A 27,541-nucleotide genomic window follows, 5' to 3' on the forward strand; every position below is an offset into this window, starting at 1 on the left:
TCTTTTTCGAAACGAAAATTTCATCTCTCAACGTGATTAAACAACAAATGTTTAAAACTATTGTGAATAAATTTCACAAGACGAGGCATCGATACGAAATAAAATATCTCGTTTTAAACGAAAGAAAGAATATTTGTGATAAACAGGGATGGACAGTGATGCAGAAGCGTATACATCGGTATTTCATCGTGGTAAGTAGTATTGCTCTGCGGCTGGTCAGCCGTCAGGCGTTCGCGGTTTCGAACATTACCACTTGGCTTTAATGAAAGAGCCTCATTAGAGAATTGCATTTCTTCATGGACGTGACGCGTTTGAAAATCGGGTAAAAATTATCCTTTGCAAGCTTTTGATAATAATCTTTTCTTTCCTATTAATTTCGATCTTATATTTATTTCCTCTTATTATGAATTTCATTATTCAATATTTATATTAAAAATTCGTATTGATTATATTGATCTAATTATACAATTTCTATTCATACAATTAAACAGGTTTCCTTTGAACTTGATAGAAATCATTTTTATATCGAAATCAAATCTTATTTATAATATTTTAATATATGTTATCAAGGATATCCTCTTCGAGCAATTTTCACTTGTTTCAGTATTTTTTTGTTAAAAAAAAAAGAAAAAGATATTGCAAGAAACGTGATGACGAATGATCCTCATTGTTTTAGAAGAATTAGTTTAAAATTATTTGTCAAAGTCGTATAATATTCTCTTAAATAAAAATTAAATATTTTTTGTACGAACATCAGTTTCAAGATCTTTACAATTAAAGGAATCATTTGTTTCTTATTAAAAGAAATTATAAATGAAAATTTGTGTCAAGTAAATTTGTGAATTGACAAACACTTCTTCCATAATCTTTCCATGTTTTTTGTAAGAAAGTTTCGAGATCCAATTAAAAAATCATTTGTTTCTTATTAAAAGAAATTATAAATGAAAATTTCTGTCAAATAAATTTGTGAATTGACAGACACTTCTTTCCATGTTTTTTGTAAGAACATCAGTTTCGAGATCCAATTAAAAAATAAATTATAAATGAAAATTTCTGTCAAAAAAAAAAAAATTTATGAATTGACAGACACTTCTTCCATATTTTTTTATATAAACAGTTTCGAGATCCGTACAATTAAACGAATTATTTGTTTCTTATTATTAGGAGCAGTTTCTCTTAATTTTGTTTGTAAATACAAAAGAATTAATTTCGATCAATTAGAAAAATCACTCTGTGCCTCTTTCTTCGAATGTGTGTACTTGCTCGATCTTTCGAATTCGTGCTTATCTTCGTTGAATTGAAGGAGATAGAAAGAGAGATATAGATAGATTCAGCTTGTGCAAATCTGATATTTGAAATAAATTTACATGAATGACGAGTGGAAAATGTTTGGCTTACCGGTCTCAATGTTAACTTTACTACTATTCCATCTGGCATGATTGCAATCTGAGAAACCAGTTGTCTCATATTGGAATTAGTACGGCAACTTCCATCGAGTATTCCCTCGAGAGGCAAAATATGGATAGATCTGAAAATACAGAGGGGGTGATAAATGTTCAAACGATGATTCTCTCGATAGACTAAGTTTCATTAGGAATTAACGATCTTCGTTAACGAAGAATCGTCAAGAATTTAGTTGGGAAATCCATAGGGCCATTTCCATTTCATATTTGTTAAATTCAAATTAGAATGTTAAATGTATCATAGTCATGGAAATGGAAAACGTATCAATTTATCAGGAATAAATAATCCATTTATAATTTTCAATTTTCTAATAAATTTTAATCTATTCTCATTCATTGTGAATGTAGAAAGAGTTTTAAATTTCTGGAGATATTTTTGTTAAAGTCACTCTAGTTTTTCTTAAGTAGAAAATTTATATATTATGAAAAAGATTTTTCTTTAATATTTGGAACATTTGAAAGAAGAAGATTGGACATGTTGTGTCAATGGATTAAGACAAAAGAATTAAGACAAATTTTTGAAGTTCCATCAGTTTTTCTTGAAACTGAAATAGAGAAACGTTATCCATTATTTAAAGTCCAATATTTCTGAATATACAAGGATTACATTTAAGGATAGATATATTAATTGAGAATCCTGATTCCTTAATGGTTAAAGTTTGACATTTGTGGATAGTGAAAACTTGACTGGAAATAAATGGAAGGAATGTTGAATTGTAACATTAAATATTGGAATAAAGAAAAAGAATAAATTTTGTATAAAATTAAATGAGAGAGAAAAATTGAAAAATGGAACATCAATTTATATTTTGAGTAAGAGAATTGGAAATAATATATTTAAATGCATTATATCTGGATTAACAATGCTAGAAAAATTGTCAAAGTTTCATCTAAAATTGCATTTTGAGGCTTTCTTTATTATATATCTTTCAAAGTATAAACATTTTTCAATTACTAAAATAAAATATTTGTAGGATGGAATAGAAAAAAAGACAAATATTTTAAATTTCAATTGTTTACAACTTAATAATTAAGTCTTAAATCGAGATTCTTATGTGTATAATTTTTTTCTTTAAAATTTTGTTTAAAATTAATTTTTCTAAAGACTACTTCTAATTGTATAATGAGATATATATATATATATATATAATTATGATAATTCTTATACATTATTTTATTCAACGTATATAACAATATAATAAGAATATGAAAAATTAACGCTTTTGCTTCCAATGGAGTTCTGTTATTGGAAGCATTTTAAGAAAATAAGATATAATTATATCACGTAGGACTAATAGCCAATTGGCGTGCTCGGTCGACAAAGTGTTAATACAGTAATGTAATATATTAAAGATGAAAGGTTAATAGAATAATGTTTGAATAATAATAATAATATAATAATAACGAGGAAAAATTAAAAGAAACATTGTCGATTCTACTTTCAATGATGAGTGTTCAAGAAATTGAAATAAATTCTATATATTTATTCCGCAACAAAAGAAAATAAAATAATTCATAAAATCAAGGAAAGTCAAATGCATCGAATGGATTCATGAAAAAGGAAAAAGATAATACATTTCTTTAATATAATTTTTGTTTATAAACTGTAAATTTTCCATATGCTCAATACATAGAAATTACGTCGAGAAAAAAGTAATAAATATCCTCATCATAATTAGTTTGGATAATGGATGTGGCCAATGTATTGCGTTTCTTTCTTCAATTGTTGCTTCTTATCTCGTATTCGGCCCGCAGAAAACACACACACGTATAACTGAGACTCGATTTGGATAAATAAAGACTTACCTGTTGAGATATATATTTTTTTTCATAAGAAACGATCAACTAAAATATTTCACAAATTTTAAAATTAAAGAGTGTAATTTTCCAATATTTATTTCAATATTCGAGCCGAACTCTTAAAACAAAATTTTCCATTCCCTTTATTAAACCCGAATCGAAATCCCAACGCTTCTCTCTTCATTTCCATTCTCCCCAAAATTTACGCAAAATCCTTTCTTTAATTTGCAACAAAAAATATAAATTTCCGTTGCAGATTCGTTCCCGAATATGCGTCACTCCTGATCCGAAGCCGGGCCCGTTCAACAATGGATTCAACGACACACTCTTACCGTACACGGATAAGAAAGAATTGGACGAGAAATTGAAACGGTGGTCTACCCGATTCTCAAGCGATTCCCTTCTACCTATCCAAACCTTCCCCACTCGCCAAGAAGTTTCTTCTTTCTTGAAAAAAAAAAAATCGCTGCGCCGCCAGAAGAAATCGGTTTTGGAACGTTTCTTGCCTCGGTAAGAACTTCGCTTGCGCAAAAGGAGGAAAGAAAAAGAGAGGAAAAGAGAAGGAAAAAAAGAGGAAGAAAGATGGAAGCGAGGCGAGAAGCGTGGAAGGGACGATCGTGGCGCCACCATCAGCAGCGACATCACCATCAACGGTATCGTGAGCAACCACGGCGCGACCAATCACAACACAAGCAGCAACAGCAGTTGGCTAGGAAACGGAAACACGTGGGACAGCGTTCGAGCAACGTTAAAGGAACAACGTGCCTCGAATGGTAACCGAGCGGAGGGGGGAAGGGGAGGAGGCGGATGATCCATTCCGCGTCGATGAACGTAAGAACGAACGGTGGCCGAAAGGTTCGTTGAGGGAGGGATCGATATTATCGGTGTTATCAGCAGATACGACAAGAGAGAGAGAATGAGATCGTCCGATCACGCCTTCCTAACACGCTCGGTCGCGGTTCTGTCACTCACTCGTATATGTAATAAGAAGGGACGCTTGGAGAAGGATGGGGCAAAGCGGGGGGCGGAGTGAAACGGAACGGCGTATCCGTCGCGTCGATTATTCGTTGGCAACGGTCAATTAAACGGTCGCGATTAAATTTAAGGAGAAGGAGAAGGAGGAGGAGAAGGAGAAGGGGAAGAAGGAGTCGGTCGAGCGGCTTTCGATGCTGCGAGAGAAGGATAGAATGATATACGAGTCCGAGATCGCGAGATTGGCCGCCGTTCGAGTAATCGGTTACAACGTTAATAAAGCGAATTAAGGGAAAAGTGTCGATCGAAAGATAGAGCGTCGCGCTTCCCTGACCGAGAAGAAAGGAGGAAGAAAGGAGGAAGGAAGGAAGGAATACTCGAGAAAGTGTTTCGAGGTGGATAAAGAGGGGGGAGGATGGCCACGGTTCGAGGGGGGACCGTCCAACGGCGATACTTGCCCGGCCTTTTAACGGCCGCTTACCTCTGCGCCTTCGTTTTCTGGCTCGATGGAATGTTGGACTGTGCCGGTCAAAGGCCGATAAATCTGGGCGGCGCGAGGAAACGAGACGTTTACATCGCCGGATTCTTCCCTTTCGGCCATCACGTGCCCGAGAGCCACATCGGCCGTGGCGTCATGCCCTCGGTCAAGCTCGCCGTCGATCATATCAACGAGGATCGGATCGTCCTCAGGAACTATCGGCTGCACATGTGGTGGAACGACACGGAGGTAAGCCCGGCGTAATAATTCGAAACATTTATTTTTTTATATATATACATACATCTCTACAATTTGAAATATTAGAGCCATGTGTATTTATAATACTTTAATTTTATAATATATATTGGTACAATTATGATTTATGATTGAAGGTATATAATATGGATTATTTCTTAAAGTTTCAGTATTTTTCTCGTTTTGAGATTGCTTGATTATACAAAATTGAAATTTAGAAGCAGATAGATGTTATTCTGTATGAAATAATTAATTTGTATCATCATCGTGGTTGTTTAATTGTAAAAATTTTTAAAGTATCTACAATAATTAATTCTCTAAAATAAAATGAATAATCACAATAAAAAGAAAGTATTTATAATTCAGAAAAATTTTGGCAAATTTCAAAGGTATGACGTTTCATCTCAATGATGTCAAACTTGCAATAGAAACTTTGTAAAATGAACTGGAGTGCTTTAATACATTCCTTTGTATTCAACTTGTCAAGTTGTCGTAACTCTGTTTCGTTCTCTGTAAAACAATTTAAACGGGAAGAAATTGTAATTGTTTGAAAAGCAACACGTATTGATGATAAATAAAATACTTTTTACAGTGAAGAAATTATATTAGATATTTGTAGATAATAGAGAAGTTCTAGTGTTATGAATTTACTGTTAATATAGTAAATTATCCTTCCTATATAATATAATAATTGCTGAAAGAAATAAAATTTCGAACGACAGATTTTATTTTTTTTGGAAATTTTTATTCAAAGAATTCTTTTAGTAAAATAAAAATCAAAATATTATTAAAGTTGATGTCAATGTTATTATTGCATGTTACAAGATTCATCATATTTCAAATCAATTGTCCATTTTGCTGTTATAATTAATTTTAAAATCATCTTTGTAAATTATAATATTACAATTATACATCATTAAAATTGATATATGATAATTTAACAAATATATTTTTCTCTGATGTATTATATTTATGTTGCAGACATGTACAATCGAGGCTTGATAATTCAAACAGAAAAAATTAAAATGTTAATTTGAATGAGAAAGAAAAAATAATTTAAAACGATTATGATTTTGTGGTATTATCATCAAAATTGTATAAATTCTAATGAAATAAGAAATTCGTTTTCAATCTGCCTAATTTTGCAATACGAAATTCGTTAAAAATATTGTAAATTTGTAAATATGTAAAAATATAAAATATATTATAAAATTTGTAGGAATGTTAAATCAATTTCATAAATGCAAAAAAAAAAATGCAACGAAAAAATAAAATTGTAATTGAAACAAATTATTCAAATTAGAATGGGAACAATTCCAATAACATTTCCTATCTGATAATATTCTGTATCATTTTCACATTCTATATATCTTTCTATGCATTAATATTAAAGTTATTGAACGCATGTCCAAATATAATATTAAATATATTGTTTTCTCGTGAATAAAAAAAAGAATGTAAATTATATTATATACATTTTTTATTTACTTCACACCAGACTGATTCAACAATCCTTTAACATGTTAAGCATTTGATATTTATATCATAACATACAGTTTTATTTCTTAATAAATTTCGTATGTTATTTTTGCCACACAATTCTTACCTCTAATACACGATCATTTCGAATTGTAATGGATATCGAGTCACTCTATGTGTATATTCGAGAAAAAAATAGCAAGCGCATCCAAAACGTAAATATGTGGCGAATAACACGAGTTTATATTTCGATCCGTAGAATATCTCTCGATTTATTGGAGATTCTCGAGATTGCGAGATATAATTCAATAACACGAAAGAATAAATTATATAAAAAAAAAAAAAAGAACAATAGAATAATAATAATAAATGTCAGAAATAATCAAATAATAACAAAGGAAAAATTCTCCTTTCCAACGGTAGATAAAACAGGAATGGTTTATTTATTCTCGATATTCCAGAATCATTAGGTCACGTTCAATGGAATATTTTCGTGCGAACAATTTTATCAAGCTGCCCGCACAATTCAACCTGCCGTTCAAATTAACGCGATCTTACTCGTTTAATTTATTTCCGTTATGCATATTCATTAGAGTCGGCCACGTTCGTTTAAATATTACCGAAAAATCTATTACGCATATATCGGCGGGGATATATCGTCGTAAAATCAATTTGTCCGTTGTGTGCACTCGTGTTACGTGTATGGCGTGTATAAACGCGTGGAAAAATAAAATCGGATCGAGGATCGATTTAATTTCTCGATTTTTCCGCGAACCGTTTTGCCGCCGTTACGTATCGCTTTTCAGTCTTTTCGCATTGACAGTGAAATGTGTCAAGAGCGAATGGGGTGGGGAGAGAAAGGAGAGAGGAGGGGAGGAGGAGGAGTTAAAATTACAACAATCGTTTAAATCGTGTATCGCAGTTTTAAATACACTCTTGTCTGCTCGAAGAGATCGAGAAAAAAGTTTTAAAAACCTTAAAGTGAAGAAGAGATTTATAGAAGGAACGTTTTGTCGAGAACAATTTTGATTATTCGCGCAGCTTTATGATTAAATTTCATTATATAATTATATATCGTGAATAGTAATTCAATTTCTAAGGCGGAATGAATATTTTGTTGAAGAGAGAAAAATAAAAATGCTAAAGTATTTTTCTTTTCTTTTTTTTTTTTCCCCCCCTATAAAAGGCAAATTAATCGTTATTATGAATTTTTCAATTTGCGCAATCAACATTACATCAACGGTATGTAATTTTAAATCGTTTTTTTTTGTCGATAGAAAAGATTAAAAAATGACACAATTTCGTGCTTGCGACAGATAACACTTCAATGATAAACAAAGATAGCAAAAGGATAAAATAAAATATAAATATAAGCATGCAGTAACATTTTATTTTAAAATTTTAATAAATTGGGACGATTGATCGTATACAAATTCTTCAAAAAAATAAAAACAAAATAGTGTTTTTTTTTTAAATATTTTCTTCAATCTAATATATTCAGTTAGTTTAATTTTAAAAATTATTGATATATATATTATTTGAAAAATTCTTCTCCCTTTGAGTAATTAGAGATATAATATTTCAAAAATTAATTTGAATTAATTTTGGGACTTAATTTTGAAAGTATAGAGACTTTTTTGTGTCGAATAATAAGCGGATGTAATAATTTCGTTTTATATTTAAATACGATGAAAAGTTTTCGACTCGGTCTCCATAGCAATATATATTTTAATACGATTCATATTTATATATAATGCGAAATATACACCGATACATTATACAACGTAATAAATTCATATAGAATTCTACAGGAAACGTGATACAATAATATTATGATGTTAAAATGTGAAATAAATCAAAAAAATTTTTTAATTTAAAGTCTCGTTTTTAAAAAAAAAAAATCGAGTTCAAAAATTGGATCTCGACTGAATAATGATAAAATAACTGTGTATGGAGATTGTTCTAAGAGCAAAGATAAATCGAAAATATTGAATACAATTTCGATTGAAAAAGGGAAAACACGAAAAAATTTTAATCTTTTAATATGATTTCACTTACTGTCAATATTCTCACGAAACGTTTAAAAATATGAGTTATTTGCGAAAACATAAAGAATATTTGGTCACATCGATCGGTTCCCTTTTTAATATCCTCCAAATATCTGCATCTAATTTTATAATTATTCGATTCTGATCGATATAAGAAGAATTTTTATATAAACTAAACGTCACACTTGTCTTTTTAAGTATATAGGTTAATAGGTTTCTAAAAATTCCGCCACCTCAAAATTTTTTAACAATCTTCCATACGTGACTAAATCTAATTGTTATAAAACGATACAATAAACATAAATTGAATAATTCGAAATGTTACTTTCTTATCGGAAATATTTTGTCCGAAAGAATTATTATTATATGTATGTCTGGTTTCTGGCATAGACAGCTACACTTTTGTTTAACCTAACCTATACCAATTAATTGAAAAATTGCAACTTATATCTTAGATATTATATTTCAATAAACTGTTATTTACCTCTATTAAGTTGACCTGGACAAGAATGTGGTTGTCTATAACAGACTTTCGTAAAATGAGATTTCAATTTAGGAATGCGCGGATTTGTGAAATTACAGAATTCCCGAACCTTATAGGTCGGCAGAAGTCGGGCAAGATCGGGCGAGCTTCTGAAAGTATCTTACTCCATATAAACATATCGAGATGCCGAAAGTACCCGACTTTACACGAACGTATCGAGATTGCAAAAGTATATATATATAGTTGCATATACATATAATTACACAACAGGAATACAAAATAAAAAGAAAAATAAATAATGACAATTAACTGAAAAAGAAATTTCTTTTATATTTTCCAATAATTTTTTATAGATTAGATTTAAGTTATAATATTTCTTGCTGTGAAAAATAATTCATTTGTCAACTGAATGACAAGAAAATTTTTTATTACTTCTTTTATTAAAAATAATTGTATGAGATGATATTTTTACCAATCTTCAATGTTTTATTTCGTAAATAAATATTTTAAAATCTACAATTGATGATATTTATTTTATTTAATATCAATTCTGATAGTTTATTATTCATTTTTCTTTGATCTTTCTTGTACATTGTACGTACACAATACAATAACAAATTATACAAATTACGTATAAAATTAGACATAAATAATACATTGTATATCATAAAAGTATAAAATATTCGTGCAATCGAATGCTTTCGAGATCTCGATATACGTACAATCGAATATTTTTGGGATCCCGAAAAGATACGTACATTCGAGAACTTGCTCCGATCTTGCCCGATGTTTCCCGATTCGACCCGAGCCTAAAATCTATCTCTGGTTTCGTATAAATATTAAAATGATCGAAAAGCAATAATTGAAAAAAATAAAATACGTCGAAATATATTCTTCTGGAAAAAAGAAAATTAACACAATTTTCTTTTTCAATTTATTTCGATAAATTTATTTCACGTTCTTTCGAATTTATTTATTTTAATATGAATTCCGTGGAAAACTTCATGACAGAGTGCTAATGAATATTCACACGCAATTGTGTACAGTGGCGCATCGTTCAATGTGATACTTTCACGAACTAAAAATTGCGCTACTGCCTTCGTATAATACGGTTAAAGAAAATTTCAAAAATAAGTTTATAAAAAGTAAAATTGAAAATAATATAAGAAGATAATACATTTTGAAATTATTTTTTTTTTAAACTTGATTGACAAAGAAATTTAAACGATTAACAATTACTTCATTTTCTTTTTTACTTTAAGTTATTCCGTCTTCGTAGTGAAAAAATTTTCCTTGTTTTTAAACTGAAATAAAATGCATATTATTTTCTTTAGTCATTGAATCAATGACCAATTTTTCTCGTGTGAAATCCGAAACGTGTCTCTGATATCATGCAATTCCACAGTATTTCATAAATGTGAAACAATTGTTACTACAATCTGTCGTAGCTTTACACGAGATTATTGTTGTATTGCAAAATGTAATACAAGTATCAAACTACATTTCGGATTATATATTATCCTTTAAATATCACAAGTATTTATAAGAAAGTATTTTTTTTATATCAAATAAAAATACAAATCTTATTTTGCATATCGAAAATCAAAATTGAATTCATGTCATTGATCTTTGGCAAAGAACATTTTTTTTTTTTAAAATTGGACCAAATGAATCTTTTTAAAAAATTGTAATTCCTGGAAGAAAATAATAAAGCTATTTATTATAATTTTTTATACGAGTTTGAAAATTTAAATTAAAAAAAGATTTCAAAAAGAAAAAAATTAAAAAAAAAAAATAATATTCTTAACAACATTGTTCGAGATTGATCGAGAAATCAAGTGGAGGAGATAAATTTTTTAAAAGCTCATCGAAAGATATTTAAAAGATATTTAAACGCGGGAATCTAGAAAACAAATATCACGAAATACACGAAAAGCAGAAACGCGTTAAACGGAGAGAGAGATCTGATAAAACGTGTCTCTGAAATTCCTCATTTCTGTAGACACGTTCTTTCAAAGCGTTCGACCCTTTTTTTCCACCGTAAAATAAGAAACTGTTTGTAAATATTTCAGAAGAAATTTTCCGCCTCTGAATCGCGAATCTCAATGGAGTATAAACGTTAAAAAAAAGAAAAAAAAAAACTCGTTCCTATTTCGTTTAATTTTCAATTCCTCGATATCAAAATATATTCTTTATTCTTCATCATGTCGCTAGAAACGCGATTATAAAGAGCGTAATAGATAAATAAATAAATAAATAAATAAATAAATAAAAAATCTGAACTTATTTCGATTCTTAAACAAAGAGAAAAAGATCAAAGTAGATCGTTTTCTTTTTAAAAAAAAAAACGCGTCATTGTTTCAATCGCGAAAAGTGTCAATAGACAATTACCAGCTTTCGTCTTTGAAAATAACCAACGCTTACCGCTAACGATGTTAATCGATATAAAAAGAGAGCACTTAATGCTCTTAGCCTTCGTTGAAAGTTTATCGTGTCGTTTAACGCTGTCGACACCGTTTCCCGCTGGCGACATTAATTCATTAATTCCACGGCTCTCAAAATGTTTCCACCCATAGACTTGTGCTCGCAAGAAATTCGATGTTTTGCTATTCTTGGAAATTTCGAATCGTTCATTCCCTTGGTAATGAACAACAAAAACCTGATGATTTTCAAGTAAAAATATATAATTTTGAATATTACGTTTCAAATAAATACACACAATTCGACAAAAGTATTAAAAAATTTAAATATATTTAAGTAAAAGATATTAGAGTATATAGCTAGAATATAAATAAAATTTTGCCTTGATACAAATGTTTGAATTTAAAAAATTTAAGATAGTTACTTTAATTCTGTGTGTATCTCTTTCTTTATTAAAAATTATTCTTTTGTCAATAACCAAAAAATATGTTTTACATAAATTAGTAAAAAAGAATTATTCAAGTATAAAATTGTTGAATAAAATTATTTACTTTAGTTTCACCTTGATCTTGATATACATATTCGTTCTCGAAAAACAATATATAATAATATTGTGTTTAAATTTTAAGTCAAATAACATTTTATATTCCAGCATTTATACAGTGTTCATGTATTCATAGAATAATATGAGATGATTTTAGAAGCCAAAATTTAATACACAAAAGTGTTTAGTTAACTTATTGACATTAAATTATAAACTTACCAATTGAAGCAATGCTATTTTGTTTCTCCTTCATTAAATGCAAACTTGAATTATTTTAATAAATAAACTTCAATCAATATTCTTACATACACATTTTTTGTACATATTCATTGTAATCCAAATTACACAAATATTTATGATAGACACAAATTGTAAATAATAAAAACAAAAATCCTAATGATCCAAGTCCAATCAATAGGAAATATGCTAAGATTTCTTAATATAAATTATTCCAATAATTACAAATTAAAGTTAACCTCAAATCAGAGAATGTACCAACTACAAAGATAGATAAAGAAATACATTTTTCTGTTTCTCAAAATAATTTCGTTACTAAATAAACGAAATGTATGAATGAAAAGTATTCTTCGATTCTTCGAATTTATATTAAATCGATCGAGCCAATTTAACTGGAATATTCTTCAAGTGATCACGTGAACGATTCCTCGACTCAACGATGAATCATCTTTCTCCTCGTCACGTAGAGTTTGCTAATTCATGAGAACTTCATAAATCCTGATCCTCGTACGTATGGCAAGTTTACAAACAGTTGGGTGAAGCGCGGAATTGCGAGCAATCTCCCTTGAAAATTCCATTTACCTCGGATCGTTTTATCCGTTTTTCGCCAATTTTTCCTCCACTCGTCGATGGGGAGGAGGAGGAGGAGGAGGAAGGGGAAGTCAGATAGTCGGTGTCATCATTTTGCCCGCAGTTTCATTTACTTCGATCCCGTTCCCTTTGTAACGGTTCCTCGACTTCCGGCAAACTGGTTGACAGCAAAGAAAACGCAATCACTCGCCAGAGATTTATGAAGAACGAAGCTCGACGGTTTAAAGTTTTATGGAATTATGACATGCTGCGAGATTTCTTTCCAATATTCAATTTCTCTTCTTCTTCTTCTTCCTCTTTAATTATTCTAAACGTAAAACAATAGCTATTGTGCGATTTCTCTTTCTGTTTTGATGGAAACGAAGAGCGAAATAAAAAAAATAATGTTAATGTTTTTTAAGATATCTGTATTGGTTTTGTAAAGTAGTTATGAGTCGAGGAAAGAAATTTGCATACTTCTATATAATTTTTTTTTTTATATATATTTTGTCTTTAATAATCTAAAAAATAAATAGTAAAAATTGTTAAAAAGAAAAGATTATGAAGATTTAGATACAAAAAAATACAGAAGAATTAAATTTTACTTATAATAAGATCTTCGATCTTCAAACAATTTTGAATAAATCAGATGAAAAATATGAGTAAAAGATAATTTGAAATAGATGAAGGAAAAATTTTTGTCTTTGTTTTATCGTATATTAGCAATATGAAATAATAATCAAGAATGAAAAATGTTAATAAAGAATAACTTAAAAGAAAAATTTTTATGAAAAAAATCATTAACAAAGATATTATTTAAATCAAAGATAATAATAATCCTTGTAAGATGTAAAGAAGATTTTTCAAAAAGCTACTTGATTAAAAAATATTGATTTTAATTTTAAACAAGTAATTAATAATTAATGGCGATAATTAAGTGAAAATTATTTGTCGTCGATAATCTTTATTATAATTATCGACGAAGGAAAATTTATTTCACTGAATAAATAAATAAATTTTATTTAAAATTTTGACAAGTTTACGATCTATTTTAATAAAAAATATATGTTGATAAAAGTATTTATAGAAATAAATAATAATAAAAATTGTTTCATTGCATTCAATATTTTTACATCGATGCTTATAGTGATTAATTTGAAAATTAATTAAATCAATTGAGTCAATTTCTCGACTATAATCAATTCATTTGACATCGAATTAAATTAATCAATTTTACGATGATTAATTTTTTTAATTAAAAATTTACGATTGATTCTGATCACATCGACAATTAATTTTTTTTAATAAGTAATTTTTAATTAGATTACAAATTTTAATCGATTATTAAATTACAGATTTAATCTTATGAGTCATTTATAATGTGATATCTTTATATTTTTTATTTAACTGCAATAAAATCTTCATTATTTGAACGCAAACTTGACACGAATAACTTCATCTATTATGAAATATCTTGTGAATATTAATATTAAACGGATATTTTGAAGCAAAATTTAACACTGTGTTTTAACAATTCATTATTGTTTAATCTCTCCTTCTTTCTTACCTGTTAATTGAATAATTTTATCTATTATTATTTTACCTCATATTCCTCTTTAACATGCAATAGAATTATTATTGAATTTGTTTTCTTTTTCCCCCTTCTTCTACATTATTTTTATTTTCATTAAATTAATTCCATTCATTTACTTGTTTCACCAATCCAATATCCAATATCCAATATTATTATCAATTATGCAACTCATCATTATTTATTCTATTTTACTTTCAATCTGATATTTTTATAAGCATTTCATTGACTTGTCTCAGATACATAAATTTCTTAATCTTTTCTATGATCAAATTCTTTTTAATTAATTTTTGATTCATAAAAATCTGTGATGTTATTTACATAAGTGTATATTATATACCTGTATTTAAAAATATCACTTTTTCTACTTTTTCTTCAATTTTTTAATCCTTTCTTTCATCAAATTCTTTTTAATCAATTTTTGATTATTGAAGATTCTTAAAAATTTGTGATTTTATTTATATAAGTATATATTATATACTTATATTTAAAAATATCATTTTTTACTTTTCCTTCAATTACTCATTTCACTTATATTACATTAAAAATTGTTAGAACAATAAATATAATATATAATAATGAAATTCTTTTTAATTAATTTTTTATTATTGAAGATTCTTAAAAATCTGTGACTTACATAAGTATATATTATATACCTGTATTTAAAAAAAATCACGTTTTACTTTTCCTTCAATTACTCATTTCACTTATACTAGTAAGAATTCCTAGAACAATAAATATAACATATAAATATAAATATAATAATCAGAGAAAAAGAAAAAGCATAACCAAAATGAGAAGCTTATATCTTCCTTACTTTTATCGTGTTAGATAACGCAATTAGAATAATCGAATAATTCAGTGAATCGAAGTTTCGATAATTAAACCATTAACACGGAAATCGGTCAAATACACGCATTTGCTCGATTAACTGTGCATCCAATATGTAACAGGAATTCCGATAATCATAGTTAAACTTCATTATGCATATTAATACCGAGGACTTGCTGCTCGTTCACTTCTGCTTGTTCCGAGAAGGAATTTTATCCCAGCCATTATTGTAATTATTGCTGGTTTCAATGTATCTCCTGATTATAATTCCAATTCGAGATAAAAATTTCCATCGGTTCCATAGCTCATAGTTTAAGCAATATAACAATTTCACAAACATTAAGATCCTTTTAATTTTTTATCCTCCATACTTGCCTTAAGGATGCATATCTATGCGTTATTTGAAAAAAGTAATATAAAATTTCTTCATCGTTTTCAAACTACGTTTGAGGTCAAAGAAGCGTATTAAATTTATTTAATGTATCATAAAGAGATATTTTAATTATCAGCTTCAGATTCGTGCCCAACAATTCTCTGCAATAAAAATATAGATCGATCAATATTTCAATATTAACGATTATTCGAATTTATAATTTTTATAAAATCATCGGTAAAATTTCCATGGTTTTTTAATATATCAACTTCATTTTTCTCCATCATATATATATATAAAACGAGGAATTATTCTCATTGGTTATTCCCTTTTTTAACCAAGAAGTTTCGTAAAAGTTTTCTAATAATCCAAGCCTCGCTTAAAAAACTTTTAGCAGCGTTTAAATTTTTTGCCTTCTGATCTCCGGTTAGCAGAAAAAAATATCTTTTTATTTTATCCATTTTACTCTCCTCTTCTACTTTTTTCCAAACTTTTTTTCGTCGCTTTTTATATCCACATAACGTGGATACATATATATATATATTTGTACACAAAGAAAGAGGTTATGGTTACAAATAAATCATAACTCGTGTACGCAAAATCAATGAGTTCACTCGAAATCGTAGCCAATGAATAATAAACGTTCGAATAAACATTTGTCTATCCTGTTATTGTTGTGTGTATTTATTACTAATGATTATTTGGTAAATATAAGGCCGAATATAAATATTATTATTGGGATTAGAATAGGATATAATATATACCGTGGACAGGAACGAATCGATATTCCCTGTTGTTCGTTGTACAATCATTTATACCTATGTAATTCCATTCTGAAGTGATGTTTCACTGGTTGAATCGTTGCACGTGATAAATTATTATTGTTGAATCAGCGATTTTGAGGGGAAGAGAAGAAAAGAAAGAGATCGCGTTTCGATTGTAGACAAGAAGGAAAAATGGCGCGGCGATATCTTTCCTTTCCGTAGGAAAATGGGAATGTTATTAAAAAGAAAAAAAAAAAAAAAAGCCAGAATCAGGTCTACTAAAATGTAGAGAAAAATAGTCAATTTTATCAATTTCGAATGGATAAAGTAATATTTTTTTGGAATATTTGATTGGGAAGAGAAGATAAAATTATGGAAGAGAGAGGTTAGAAAATTTTTTGTAACTTTATTATAATTTTTTTCTCTCCTTTTAGCCGCATATTTTTTCCCCTCATATTTTCATAATCTGCGACCATAGCTTGAAGCAGAAATAATTAAGAAATGTTGAAAGATCAACAAAAAAAAAAAAAAAAAAAAAAAAATTGCCGCTCTTCAAATAAAAAGAGTTTCGTTTTCTGTATGAAAGCTTCCAGCTTTTTATTTTTTTTTTTCTTCAAGTTTCGTGTGTTTATTGGTTTTTTAAATTATGTTGACGAATAATTAGATAAATTTAAGAAAAATCTTGTGTCGCTATTAACTTCTTTCAAATTTTTAAGAAGATTATACTTTTTTATAATTTAAACGATGTGAGAATGAAATAAGAAATTTTCGTTAAATATCGTATATGTATTCATATAATAATTTTAGTATTTCTAATTTTTCACTCTTTAATGCAGTTAATCTCAGTTATATCTTATTGCAATTTGTATATTTTCTTAACTTTCTTCTCGATAATTTTAAATTATTGCTGATTGAATTTTCCATAATATCCATATATTTATAACTTTTATTATCGAAAATAATATTAAATTAATTTTAAAAAATCTTTTATTAATATTACCAATAATTCTTTAACACGTTACGTTAAATTTTTATAGATTTATATATTTGAATTTGAAGTATAATTTACAACAATTTGCTTAATAAAACGATCTGTAAAATAATATTCAACACAATGTTTATCCAATTTCAAATTTTAAATTGTTATACGATAAATACCGTAAAACGGTATATATTTTTTAAATTTGTGAAATCGGATATTCCATATGCAACAATTTAATTCAATGATTCTTAAGCGTAAATTTTAATTTAAAAATATAAAAATGTATATTTTTTCGAATTTCCACAATTTATTCCGTGATTCAGATTTCCTTCGTTTCATTTCACAATATTTGAATTGAACGACAACAATTTACCACGTGTCACAATTGACCCAGTATCGTCTTCCAATTGTTGTGCAACATCCGTTCATTTCAATAAAGAAAAATTTCTAAGATATTATTGAAAATAGTGGCTCGCCAAGGATCCTCCCTCTGCAAAAAAAAAATCAAATATTTATGAGTTTAAAAATTAAAAACCAAATTATGGATTGAAAAATTTAAATTTTGAAAAGAATTTCAGGAATCTTAAAAAACGTGTGATTTAACATAGATTCGGTTATTCTCGGCCGATATTCGTCCGCATTTATTAGCATATCTCTTTTTTAAATGAAGCTTACGCTGTTTTCCGAGTAGTGGCGCTTGATTACATCTAACCTCATCTACGACAATGAAGAGAATTCAAATGTGCGAATGATTAAGGTAAGTATAAGTAATCTTGTGAAAATGACTTACTACTAATTCAAAATCTCTTTCTTCTTTAAATTTTCTCGATCAATTAAACCAATCAGATTGATCACTCGATTGAAATTGTCAATTGAAAATGCAAAAGCATTTTCAGAGAGGACTCTCTACTCTCTGATTGAATTTATATACTTTTGAAACAACCATTTCGAGCAGACATTGATTTCCACCAATATCGTCGGTTCATATCATATGATGAAATAGTCAGTTTAATAAAAGAAGAAGTTAACTTGGAACTAGCTCTTAACATTTCCACCCAATCACTTGTCCGTGCTAGCAATATCAAATTCGTGTTTATATTATATTATTACGTAGTGGAGGCCACTTCGATAAAAGGAAAGTTTCGAAAATCAACAAATATTGAAAGTTTAAAAGTGTAACGATGGTAACGTATCCAGCCAGGATCCATATCATATGTGTATAATGGTAAATATAGCGCCGCAATGTTTCGATATTTCAATATACGATGTTTCAGAATATTGAATTTAATATTTTAAAGTGGCGAAACAGCATTCGAGCAGTCATCGAGTAAAATGTTCCGTTGTTAACGGCAACCATGTTAAAAAATGCATTTCTATTATCGAACACGGGTAGCAATTGTTACTGGAAATGTTCTCGAATGTTTTTAAATATCAAATTCGTTCGTATTGCAATGGGATAAATTAATAATAGCCGTGAATGGAATTAAGGATGATTTAAAAATACGCGACAAATTTTGTGCTTCCACTTACCGACGCAGCGTCGGTAAAATTCTCGTGAAACATCATATATCACATTATATATATCACATATTTTTTTACTTTAAGAAATAAATAAAAAAAAAAAATTAGAATGATATTGCATATCTCTATTAATGTAAATATGCTATGATTAATTTAGATTTCTTCAAAATTGAATTTCATTGTACTTGCTGCATTAAAAAAAAACATATTTTTATAATAATTTGACTAATCCAAATTTCAATCTTTAAAAATTTATCATCAAAACGAAATTGAAGTTATTTCGTATATATCCATTATACGCGAAAGATGTCCAATAATTCCACAATCGATGGTTCTCTATCGCAAGAAATGTTTTATTGCGGATGTTAAAACTTTAACCGAATACGTTTCGTTTAAAAATTCATTTCTACTCGAATGTGAATCTACAATGAATAAAAAATATATTCTTACATCTAACTTTTTCGTGTACATACACAAGTGATATACACGAAAAATTTTTAACCAACATACATTAAACAGTTTTAATTTTGAACTGCTTTGGAAGAGAAACACATCAGAAAAATTCAATTCAGATATATAAAAATAGAGACTTGCTTCTTCTAAATCAGATTGATTATTATACAATATTTTTGTTTTGAAGTTATAGCTGTTCAAAGAAATTGAATAAAAAAAAAGAAATTATAATATATTAAAAATTTAATTAATCTTTAGACATACACTTACAAATGGTTCTTTAATAACAGAATAAAGATTTAATTCTCCTGTATTATTTCCTTGTTACTCATCGTTAAAAATATCTATAAATAAATAATATATATCGAAATAATTTTCAATTGCATGCGTATCATTTGTTTGTATAAATTTCGAATACTTCCTCTGCTTCTTACATCCGATTCAACGAAGATAAAAAAATCACGAAAACTCACGAGTTTCGTATCACGTGAATTCCAACAGCGAGAGCAGTCATAGTCCAAATTTCCCGCAACATAAAATTAAACTCGGTCAAAATTAATTCGAACATCTCCGAGGACGGAAATAACAACGTGCTATTATCACGGGACCGCAGTTTATTCCGCTCGTCGTGTCAACAAATTTCCCCACCTCCCATGAATCAAACAATCCTTTCCCTCAATGTCACCCGTCCACACAAAACAACGCGGCAACCTCCGAGATCGAAGATAATCAATTTGCTAGTGGTAAATTGCGAAGCGTGCGCCACGAGATAACCATCAATTTCGCTCGACGGAGGAACAATTCATGCATTTCGAAAGCATAACTGGCAGCGAGTACTGAGAACAGTGTACATAAGTTTGGTCGGCGAAGTTGGGAAGATGTATCGCGTGGTGGAAGGGGGGACAAAGGGTGTCACGTCGTATCGGATACACACGAGGGGGAAGGGGGGAGAGAGAGACAGAGGGAGGGGATGGAAAGCGGCGTCGCGCCGGCGCCGAAGCGTGGCGTGTGCGCGATCCGAAAAATGCTAGATGCGGAAGGCCGAGGGGAAAAGGGATGATCGATTCGCGCCAATGATCCATCCAGACTCGGCCGATTACGCGGGGCAAGAGGTAAGTCGTATCGGATGAAATACATATATATATACGTATCCTCGAATAGAATCCTTGAGAGGTGTAAATATACTTTGTAAATAATATATCTTGTTGGAAATTAATCCAAAATTTCGAACGTTTAAGTAATTATTATCAAAAATGTTTGAATGATATTTATGATATTAGTTGTTATTCCGTTGTTTCGTACAATAATTTATTGGAATAGTTCGTCGAAGAAATTTATTGATCTATGCTCGCAAGGTAATATCGCGTTTCCATGCTTGTAATTGTCAATACGTTTCTTGGCAATGATTTTACTGTATTTCGCTTAATCCTTTCGCATCGATGGACGAAAATTCGAAATTTATGGTTCACAAAAATGAGGTCGAGAATAACGAAATTGCGCGGGTGGAACTTCGTTTTCGATTTAAATGAATTAAGAAGAAGTTTCAAAAATTTGAAAGTATAATGTAAAAATTACTTTTGTATACACGGCTCGGTGAAATAATGCGTGCAAACGAGCACAGCATGATTTCTTGTAGAAAAAAAAAAAAAAAAGGAAACAAAAAGAAAAATAAAATTTTTTCATCCGAAGCTTCGTTTTCGAGAAAATTAAGTTTGAAAACTTTTGTAATTAACTTTTAAATAGAGGTGAAATTGGCTAATTTTTCATTAGATACGAATGAAGTATGATTAAGAGATTTTATCCTATAATAGTAGAATGAAATTTTATTCGTTGAGAAAATTGTGTATAATCAGGAAGTTGTGTGATCCACGATTTTTAAAATTCGCATTTTCGAAAATTAATTTTTAAACGAGATAAAATTAAATCCCACATTTTTTTTTCCGTTTATTTTCACATATAAAATAACCGATATCGATAATTCATTCGTATTCAATTGGGAATTAACCAATTTCATTTGTTCATCGGAAAATTTTCGAAAATAAAACTTTCGATGAAAAAATTTTATTCGATTTTTTTCTCTTATTTTTTCATTTAAAAAAAAAAAAAAAACTATGCCCGTTTGAATCCCGTATAATCTTTATCTTTCTCGAGACGTTTATCGTATCATGGTAACAAGTTTTCTATTACATCGTTGAAAAATTGCTATCCAACTTACAATAATCATTTTCGCGACGCACTTTAAACTTCTTCGTCGGTTACAAAAGTTCTCATATACTATTTTATATGGAAATTCTCACTCGGAAAAAAATATATCGTAGAAAAAAATGAAAGGCGATTTTGATGAAAAATTTGTGCGTATGTATAGAATTTATTTTTCGAGTGAAAGTCTCAAATTATTTAATTATTTAATTTTATTATTTATTTTTTAATTTTATTGTTATTATTTAATTTTTTCCATATTTTACACGTAATATCACCTGAAAATATTTTTGACAACAAATGGTATAAAATTTAAATATTTTATTGTTTAAAACTTTTCTTTACTTACAATTATAAAGTTATATTTAAAAAACAATTATATATAATATAATTAATATAATAATATATAATTACTATTATAGTCTATATACTCGTAATATTTTATTTAAACAGAATTATTGTTCGTTTTAATAATACAATTTATTAATTGAATTTTGCAAAATATACAAAAATTTTTGTAACTTTTGACTCTAGCTTCGAAAGTTTTTCTTTATTGTACCGAAAACGAAGTAAATCAACGGGGAAAGTTTGGACAGTTGTCACATTTTTCATTTTGTTCAAAAAAGGAATCACAACTTGGATTTTTTCCAATTTGAATATTAATAAAATTTCCAATGGACGAATATTCCACGATTGATAAAAAAACAAAAGACGATTAAAAATATGGATTTAACCTCGGAACAGAAATATTCCAAGTTTCGAGTTATATCTTGATGCAGAAAAAGTTTTAAATCCAACTTACTCTTCGACTGATTTTTATACAACGAATGGTTCGAACACAACCATTTCAGCTGATAAATTATACGTCGTGTTGTAAAGAAAGAAAGAGAAAAAGAAGAGAAAGCGTTTCCACTCTGTTACTAGACTCATCAATAACCACCAAGTTTGCATCTTATTCTAAAGATAGCGGAAGTCAGGTCAGAGGATGTACTTACAAATTTGTAAGAAACGATAGAAGCGAAAATTGCATTTTAAAAGAATTCTTCTTGTGAAAGTGCAAAGTATTATCATGATGCAGAAAGAGTAAAAAAGAAGAAGAGAGAGCATTTTGTTCAGGGTCTATTATTGAACCAGTAACGCCACCTAGTTGATCTCTGTCTACAGGATGTTAATATATTCATGAAATATAATTTTAGAGACAAAAATAAATATAAAAATTAATATAAAAAAAAATATCAATCTTATTTATTATATATATAATTTAATATTATATTTATATTTATATTATATTTATATTTAATATTATTTAATATTATATATAATTAAATATATATAAGGGAATATTAATAATACAAAATAATATTTGTATGAATACGATTAAAGAAATGAAATTTAAATATCATATAAAATATATTATATTTTGAATATTTTTACTTTTTTGCATATCATATTTTTTCTAGATATTTACATTTAAATTTTGTATAAATGCATAAATATCTGCAATAAGAAGCAATTGAATTGTATTAGATGAAACAAGACTTAGCAATTAATAACTCAATAATCAACATTTTGACCTCTAGAATTCATTCTCCAAAAGTGTTTGAATAACTCTATACGTAGTTAGGTTAGACCGTTTATTTATAAGAAAGAATAATAAGTTGAAAGAGAATTGCATTAAAGCATAAATTCCCTTGATAATAAGTACCAGAGATAGAGATTAACATAAATAGCATTATGGTATAGAAAAGAGAAGAAAGAGAGAGAGAGAGAATTTTTGCAAGTGGATTCACCATTAATACCACACAACAAATCCGAGATTTACAATTAGAGACAGTGGTCAGAAATTGGATTAAAAAATGTATTCGCGCACATGGAGTTAAGTTAAGAGAATTTTTCTGCTAGCAATCGTGAAAGAGAACAGAATATTCGACCCCCATCACTCGACGTCCAACAACCGTCATTCGCTACATTACATACGCGTAGTCGTTATTTGCTATATCTACTACTCGAACTTCGTTTTCTTCCCCACCAACTGACACTTCCTCCTCTTTTCTTCGCTTTCATTTGTCCGTCTTCTTATTGCAGTAGTGTCTTGTTAACTGAGATAAAATCGGGTCTATGACGTGTCAGCTATTGTAGCAGGTAGATGACCCAGGAATATTATTTTCTCGGTTTCAGTCTTCTCTTGAGTTTAACGAAGGCGAGAGTGAGCGAAACAGAAGAAAACAAAAAATCCTTTTCTTTTAATTTTGCGCCAAGCAGCACGATTGATATGTTCATTCAAGTGTGATCATACTTTATTTTTTTCAACAATTTCAACAATTTAATTGCAATAATTAATTATAATTAATTATCAAATTAAAAAATATTTGTTTGTTTATTTTTAAACTTAATTTCATTCTTAATTAAGATACGGATGATTACGACAGAGGACGTGGTCGTTCACAGTTGTTTTGTCGAAGCTATTTCTTCTAAGAAATAGGTAACCGTAACACTGTAATGATTAGCGAAGCGGAAAATGCGACAGTTAGCGAGGCACACGCTGTTGTAGCTGGTTGGCGAGAAGCAGTAGTTAGAAGACCGCAGTAGTTGAAAGAGCTCGATAGAAACGAGAGGGAAAAGGAGAAGGGAGCTGAAAGAAGGAAAGGGAAGAAAGAGAGGAAAAAAGAGAAAGGAGTATGATCGAGCGATCGAGCGAGCGAGCGAGCGAGAGAGAAAGAAAGAGAGAGAGAAGGAGGAGGAGGAGGAGGAAGAGAGAAGGAAGAGTGTAGAGGAAGCTCACCTTGACTCAGTGACTGTGCAGTATCGATCCACTGGGTAAACTCGCTAATATAATTGTCTCTCCACCGCAAAAAAACTAACAGCCGTCCGTGTTGTTGGCTGGATAACGTTGTTTCTATTAATCCACATACATTGAAATCCTTTACCAAAACAAAAAAAAAAAAAAAATCTTCCATCATTTATACGAGCCGAATAAATCGACTGATTTCCGGTTCGATTGATTTTAAAATTCTCCAATGAACGCGATTCGCGAGCTCGTTTCGTTCGCGAAAATTTCGTCATCGCGTGCTCGGCCAAATTGAACGTTCACGCAACTTTGCTCGTCGTCAGGCGTGAATGATTTTTTCCACCGAATGGGTATTGAATTTTTTTTTTTTTTTTTTTTTTTTTTTTTTTTTTAAACGAGAGAAGAGGGAGAGAAACTCTTTTTTAGCTTCGAAATAAGAACAAAAAGGGAATCCTGTTTAACGTGTTGTGCATATAGCCGAAAGGTTATGAAGCAACTGGATTAAAGTTAAAATTGGCCGAGAATGAAAACAAGTGTAAACAGAGAGCACAAACGATTTCGACGCGTCGTAGGTAGAGAAGCACATCGAAGTGGCTATAGAGCAGCATAGCATAGCACGTGCTAGGTCGATTCGTTCGAAAAGGCCGGAATAAATTACATAGTATACGCGATTCCAAACGAAAGAAAAACTGGCGTTCTGGCGTTCAGTATAAAGCCAGTATATCTTTTACCGTTGTAAGTTTAAATAAATGGCGGAATCGTTTAATCCATCTAGGCTAGCTTCAGAAAAAGGGGGATATGCCTGGATATGCATGCTTTATACGCGCATGCAAATTCGTTGTCTGTTAAAGAGTGGAAAACAAATGGACTTCATACCTTACAAGTGCATACATAAATTCAAAACCTGTCTATGAATCGCGTGTTTTATTTAAAATACGTGTGCCAAACGTGTGAATTTGTTTGTGCCGTTCGTTTATTTGCATCCGTGTTCAATTCGAAACTATTGGGGGAAAATAGGATAAAATTGGAACGCTTGATTTTGTATTGACGAAAAAAGGAAAAAAAAAAAAAAAAGAAAGGGAAACCAAAAATAACATTTATTTTGCATACCATAGTTTTTATTTAGATTTTTGGCTATTAGAAAAATTAAATTTAATTTTTCAAAGAAAATGAGAGATTTTCTGGAATTATGATAATTGAGAAATCGTTTGAAAATTGCAAAACGAAAATTATTATAATTACTTATTAATTTATACTAGCTATATAACTAAATAAAAATTTTGATTATGAAAAATATTAAAGTTAAAAGAAATCTTGAAGTAATTTCTTTATAAAAAAATAAATATAAGCAAACGAATATATCTTTTTTTTTTCTATTAATATAATCTTCATCAGGCCAATATATTTTACAATCAAAAAAATCAATATATTGTCATTCAATCTAAATATTTTAAGAAAGAATAAATACATATCTATTATAAAAAAAAAAGAAAGAAAAAACACTTCCATTTTTCTCTGTATATTAATACCCTGCTTTGCTCTATGACTCTACACTAAAGTGTTCCACTTTACCCCACACATGAGGTATTTTAGAAAAGTTTAATATTTACACTTGAGCTTGAGATAGAGGGTCGGTTAAATTGCCAAAAAGTATAGTTTTGAGAAACTATAAAATGCAATATTTTAATAAATTCGTTAATACTCGAGTTAGAAAAGAATAATTTTTACATTAAAGAAAAACTCTATTGAAATTTTTAATATTTTAAATTTTCTTCATCTCTGATACGCAGACAGGAAAATATCTTCGTGGAGCCGTGATTAATTAGAAAATACTTCGACGACCATCTGGATCCACGTCACACGATATCTTTTCATTCATATTTTTTGTTCAAGAGAAACATTAATATCCTACTTCCAGTATCTTATGCTCCGTTAAAGAAGAAACTCTCCTCTCGTATAATTGATCTTTTGATTGCAAAGTTGTTGAATGTAAAACACGATGGATTATACACGAAACGATCATTTTCAATGGAAATTTTTTTTCAGAAAATGTAATCAATCCTCGAAGTTTCAGCATTTTTTTTTTCCTTTTTTTTTTTTGAAAAATTTTGCCCGGGAATATTTTTTCACGAGAGAATAATTAAAATCTGACTAGTTTATATGCGTATTTAAAATTTTTACTTTATCTCTATTAACTATTACAAAATTATATTAAAAAAAAAAAAGAAAACGAGAAAAATATTGAAACTGAAGGATTAATTAATTTCAATTTTTGAAAGTGATGTTTCGATAAAAAAAAAAAAATCAGGGAAGTTTCATTGAAAATAAAATTTTTGTTGATTTTTATAATATAATTAAATGTTAATTTCACACAAAGCATCATCACATTCAAAATCAAATTTTACAATTTATTTACTTGTATTTCCTATTATTGAAATTCTATAAATGAATCTATGAATTTCCAAATTTTACAATATATTCGATGTCAATATATGATATTTATAATTTTTATTTAAATTTATTTTTCGTAAAATTATAATTTCTGAATCATATATGTCATATTGCAATATGCTCGTGTATTTTGTTATTCCGTATGTATCTGCATATATCGTACAATACAAGCATTGGAACATAAGGTTATAAGAGCGTGCATAGGAAACTTTATCAATCGATCTGATTTGTCACGTACTTTATAACACTTTCTCTTCAATGACTCGAAAGGATCTCAAAAGGAAGGAAAGTCCTTCCTTCCAGTTAATCTGACAACGTTTCTGCATATTGAGAATCGCGCCATTTTCTGCTCCTCTTAAAATGTCGCATTCATTTTTTCTTTTTTAATTTTTCAAGATATATTTGAAATATTTGAAGTTCTACGTGTCTTCAATAGAGAAAGGAGAGTTCACTTTTCAATAGGGAAAAGAGAAATAGAGAGTGCTGTGCATCTTATAAAAGTTTAGAATCAAATCTAATTTATTTTTTATTAATATAGGAGCAGTTAATATAGGAGCACAAAGAGAATAATAAAATTTTATTAAATCTCAAATAATATATTATAAGTATTAATATATATATATATCACAAGATATTGTAAGAGGATAGTTAAAATTATTTTTTTTAATAATCTATCTGGAAATGCAAAATTTTATTCTTTACATTTTCTTTATGAATAGTCAAATGATATTTGTTTGGAAAAATTTATTAAGTGAAAATTAACTTTTATTTAAACGATAAGATAATTATAATTGAATATCTTAAAGGAACTCTTTTGATTGCAAATAATCGTTATAA

The 27,541-nt window shown here is 28.8% G+C and overlaps 1 protein-coding gene and 3 long non-coding RNA genes across 8 annotated transcripts in view; 1 reads left to right on the forward strand and 3 right to left on the reverse strand.

The window, feature by feature from the left end:
- The window catches only part of LOC410140 (gamma-aminobutyric acid type B receptor subunit 2), a 218,919-nt gene that overhangs the window by 48,725 nt on the left and 142,653 nt on the right, over positions 1-27,541 (forward strand). For all 3 annotated transcript variants that reach the window (XR_408888.3, XR_408889.3, XM_006560833.3), the window contains exon 2: positions 3,520-4,962. Coding sequence is in view for 1 of the 3 variants with exons in the window: in XM_006560833.3 (XP_006560896.3) it covers positions 4,651-4,962 (312 nt within the window). In the remaining 2 variants the exon portion in view is untranslated. The remainder of the gene's footprint in view (positions 1-3,519; positions 4,963-27,541) is intronic.
- On the reverse strand, positions 1,163-9,243 carry LOC113218909. The gene is made up of 3 exons (XR_003305063.1): positions 8,980-9,243; positions 1,399-1,528; positions 1,163-1,287 (listed from the first exon to the last, which is right to left on the reverse strand). It is a non-coding gene; the product is annotated as an uncharacterized LOC113218909 (long non-coding RNA).
- Positions 10,215-13,267, reverse strand: LOC107964742. The gene is made up of 3 exons (XR_003305062.1): positions 12,164-13,267; positions 11,404-11,638; positions 10,215-10,673 (listed from the first exon to the last, which is right to left on the reverse strand). It is a non-coding gene; the product is annotated as an uncharacterized LOC107964742 (long non-coding RNA).
- LOC100578053 lies at positions 14,957-20,460 on the reverse strand. 3 transcript variants are annotated; one of them, XR_001703719.2, is made up of 7 exons: positions 19,701-20,460; positions 19,537-19,610; positions 18,083-18,364; positions 17,968-18,009; positions 17,666-17,782; positions 15,160-15,707; positions 14,957-15,067 (listed from the first exon to the last, which is right to left on the reverse strand). It is a non-coding gene; the product is annotated as an uncharacterized LOC100578053 (long non-coding RNA). The 3 variants fall into 3 exon arrangements; XR_003305061.1 differs by lacking the exons at positions 14,957-15,067; positions 15,160-15,707 and having other exon boundaries at positions 17,580-17,782; positions 19,740-20,458; XR_001703718.2 differs by lacking the exons at positions 14,957-15,067; positions 15,160-15,707 and having other exon boundaries at positions 17,580-17,782; positions 19,701-20,457.

This window comes from Apis mellifera, linkage group LG7 (assembly GCF_003254395.2).
Source record: "Apis mellifera strain DH4 linkage group LG7, Amel_HAv3.1, whole genome shotgun sequence".
Lineage (NCBI taxonomy): Eukaryota > Metazoa > Arthropoda > Insecta > Hymenoptera > Apidae > Apis > Apis mellifera.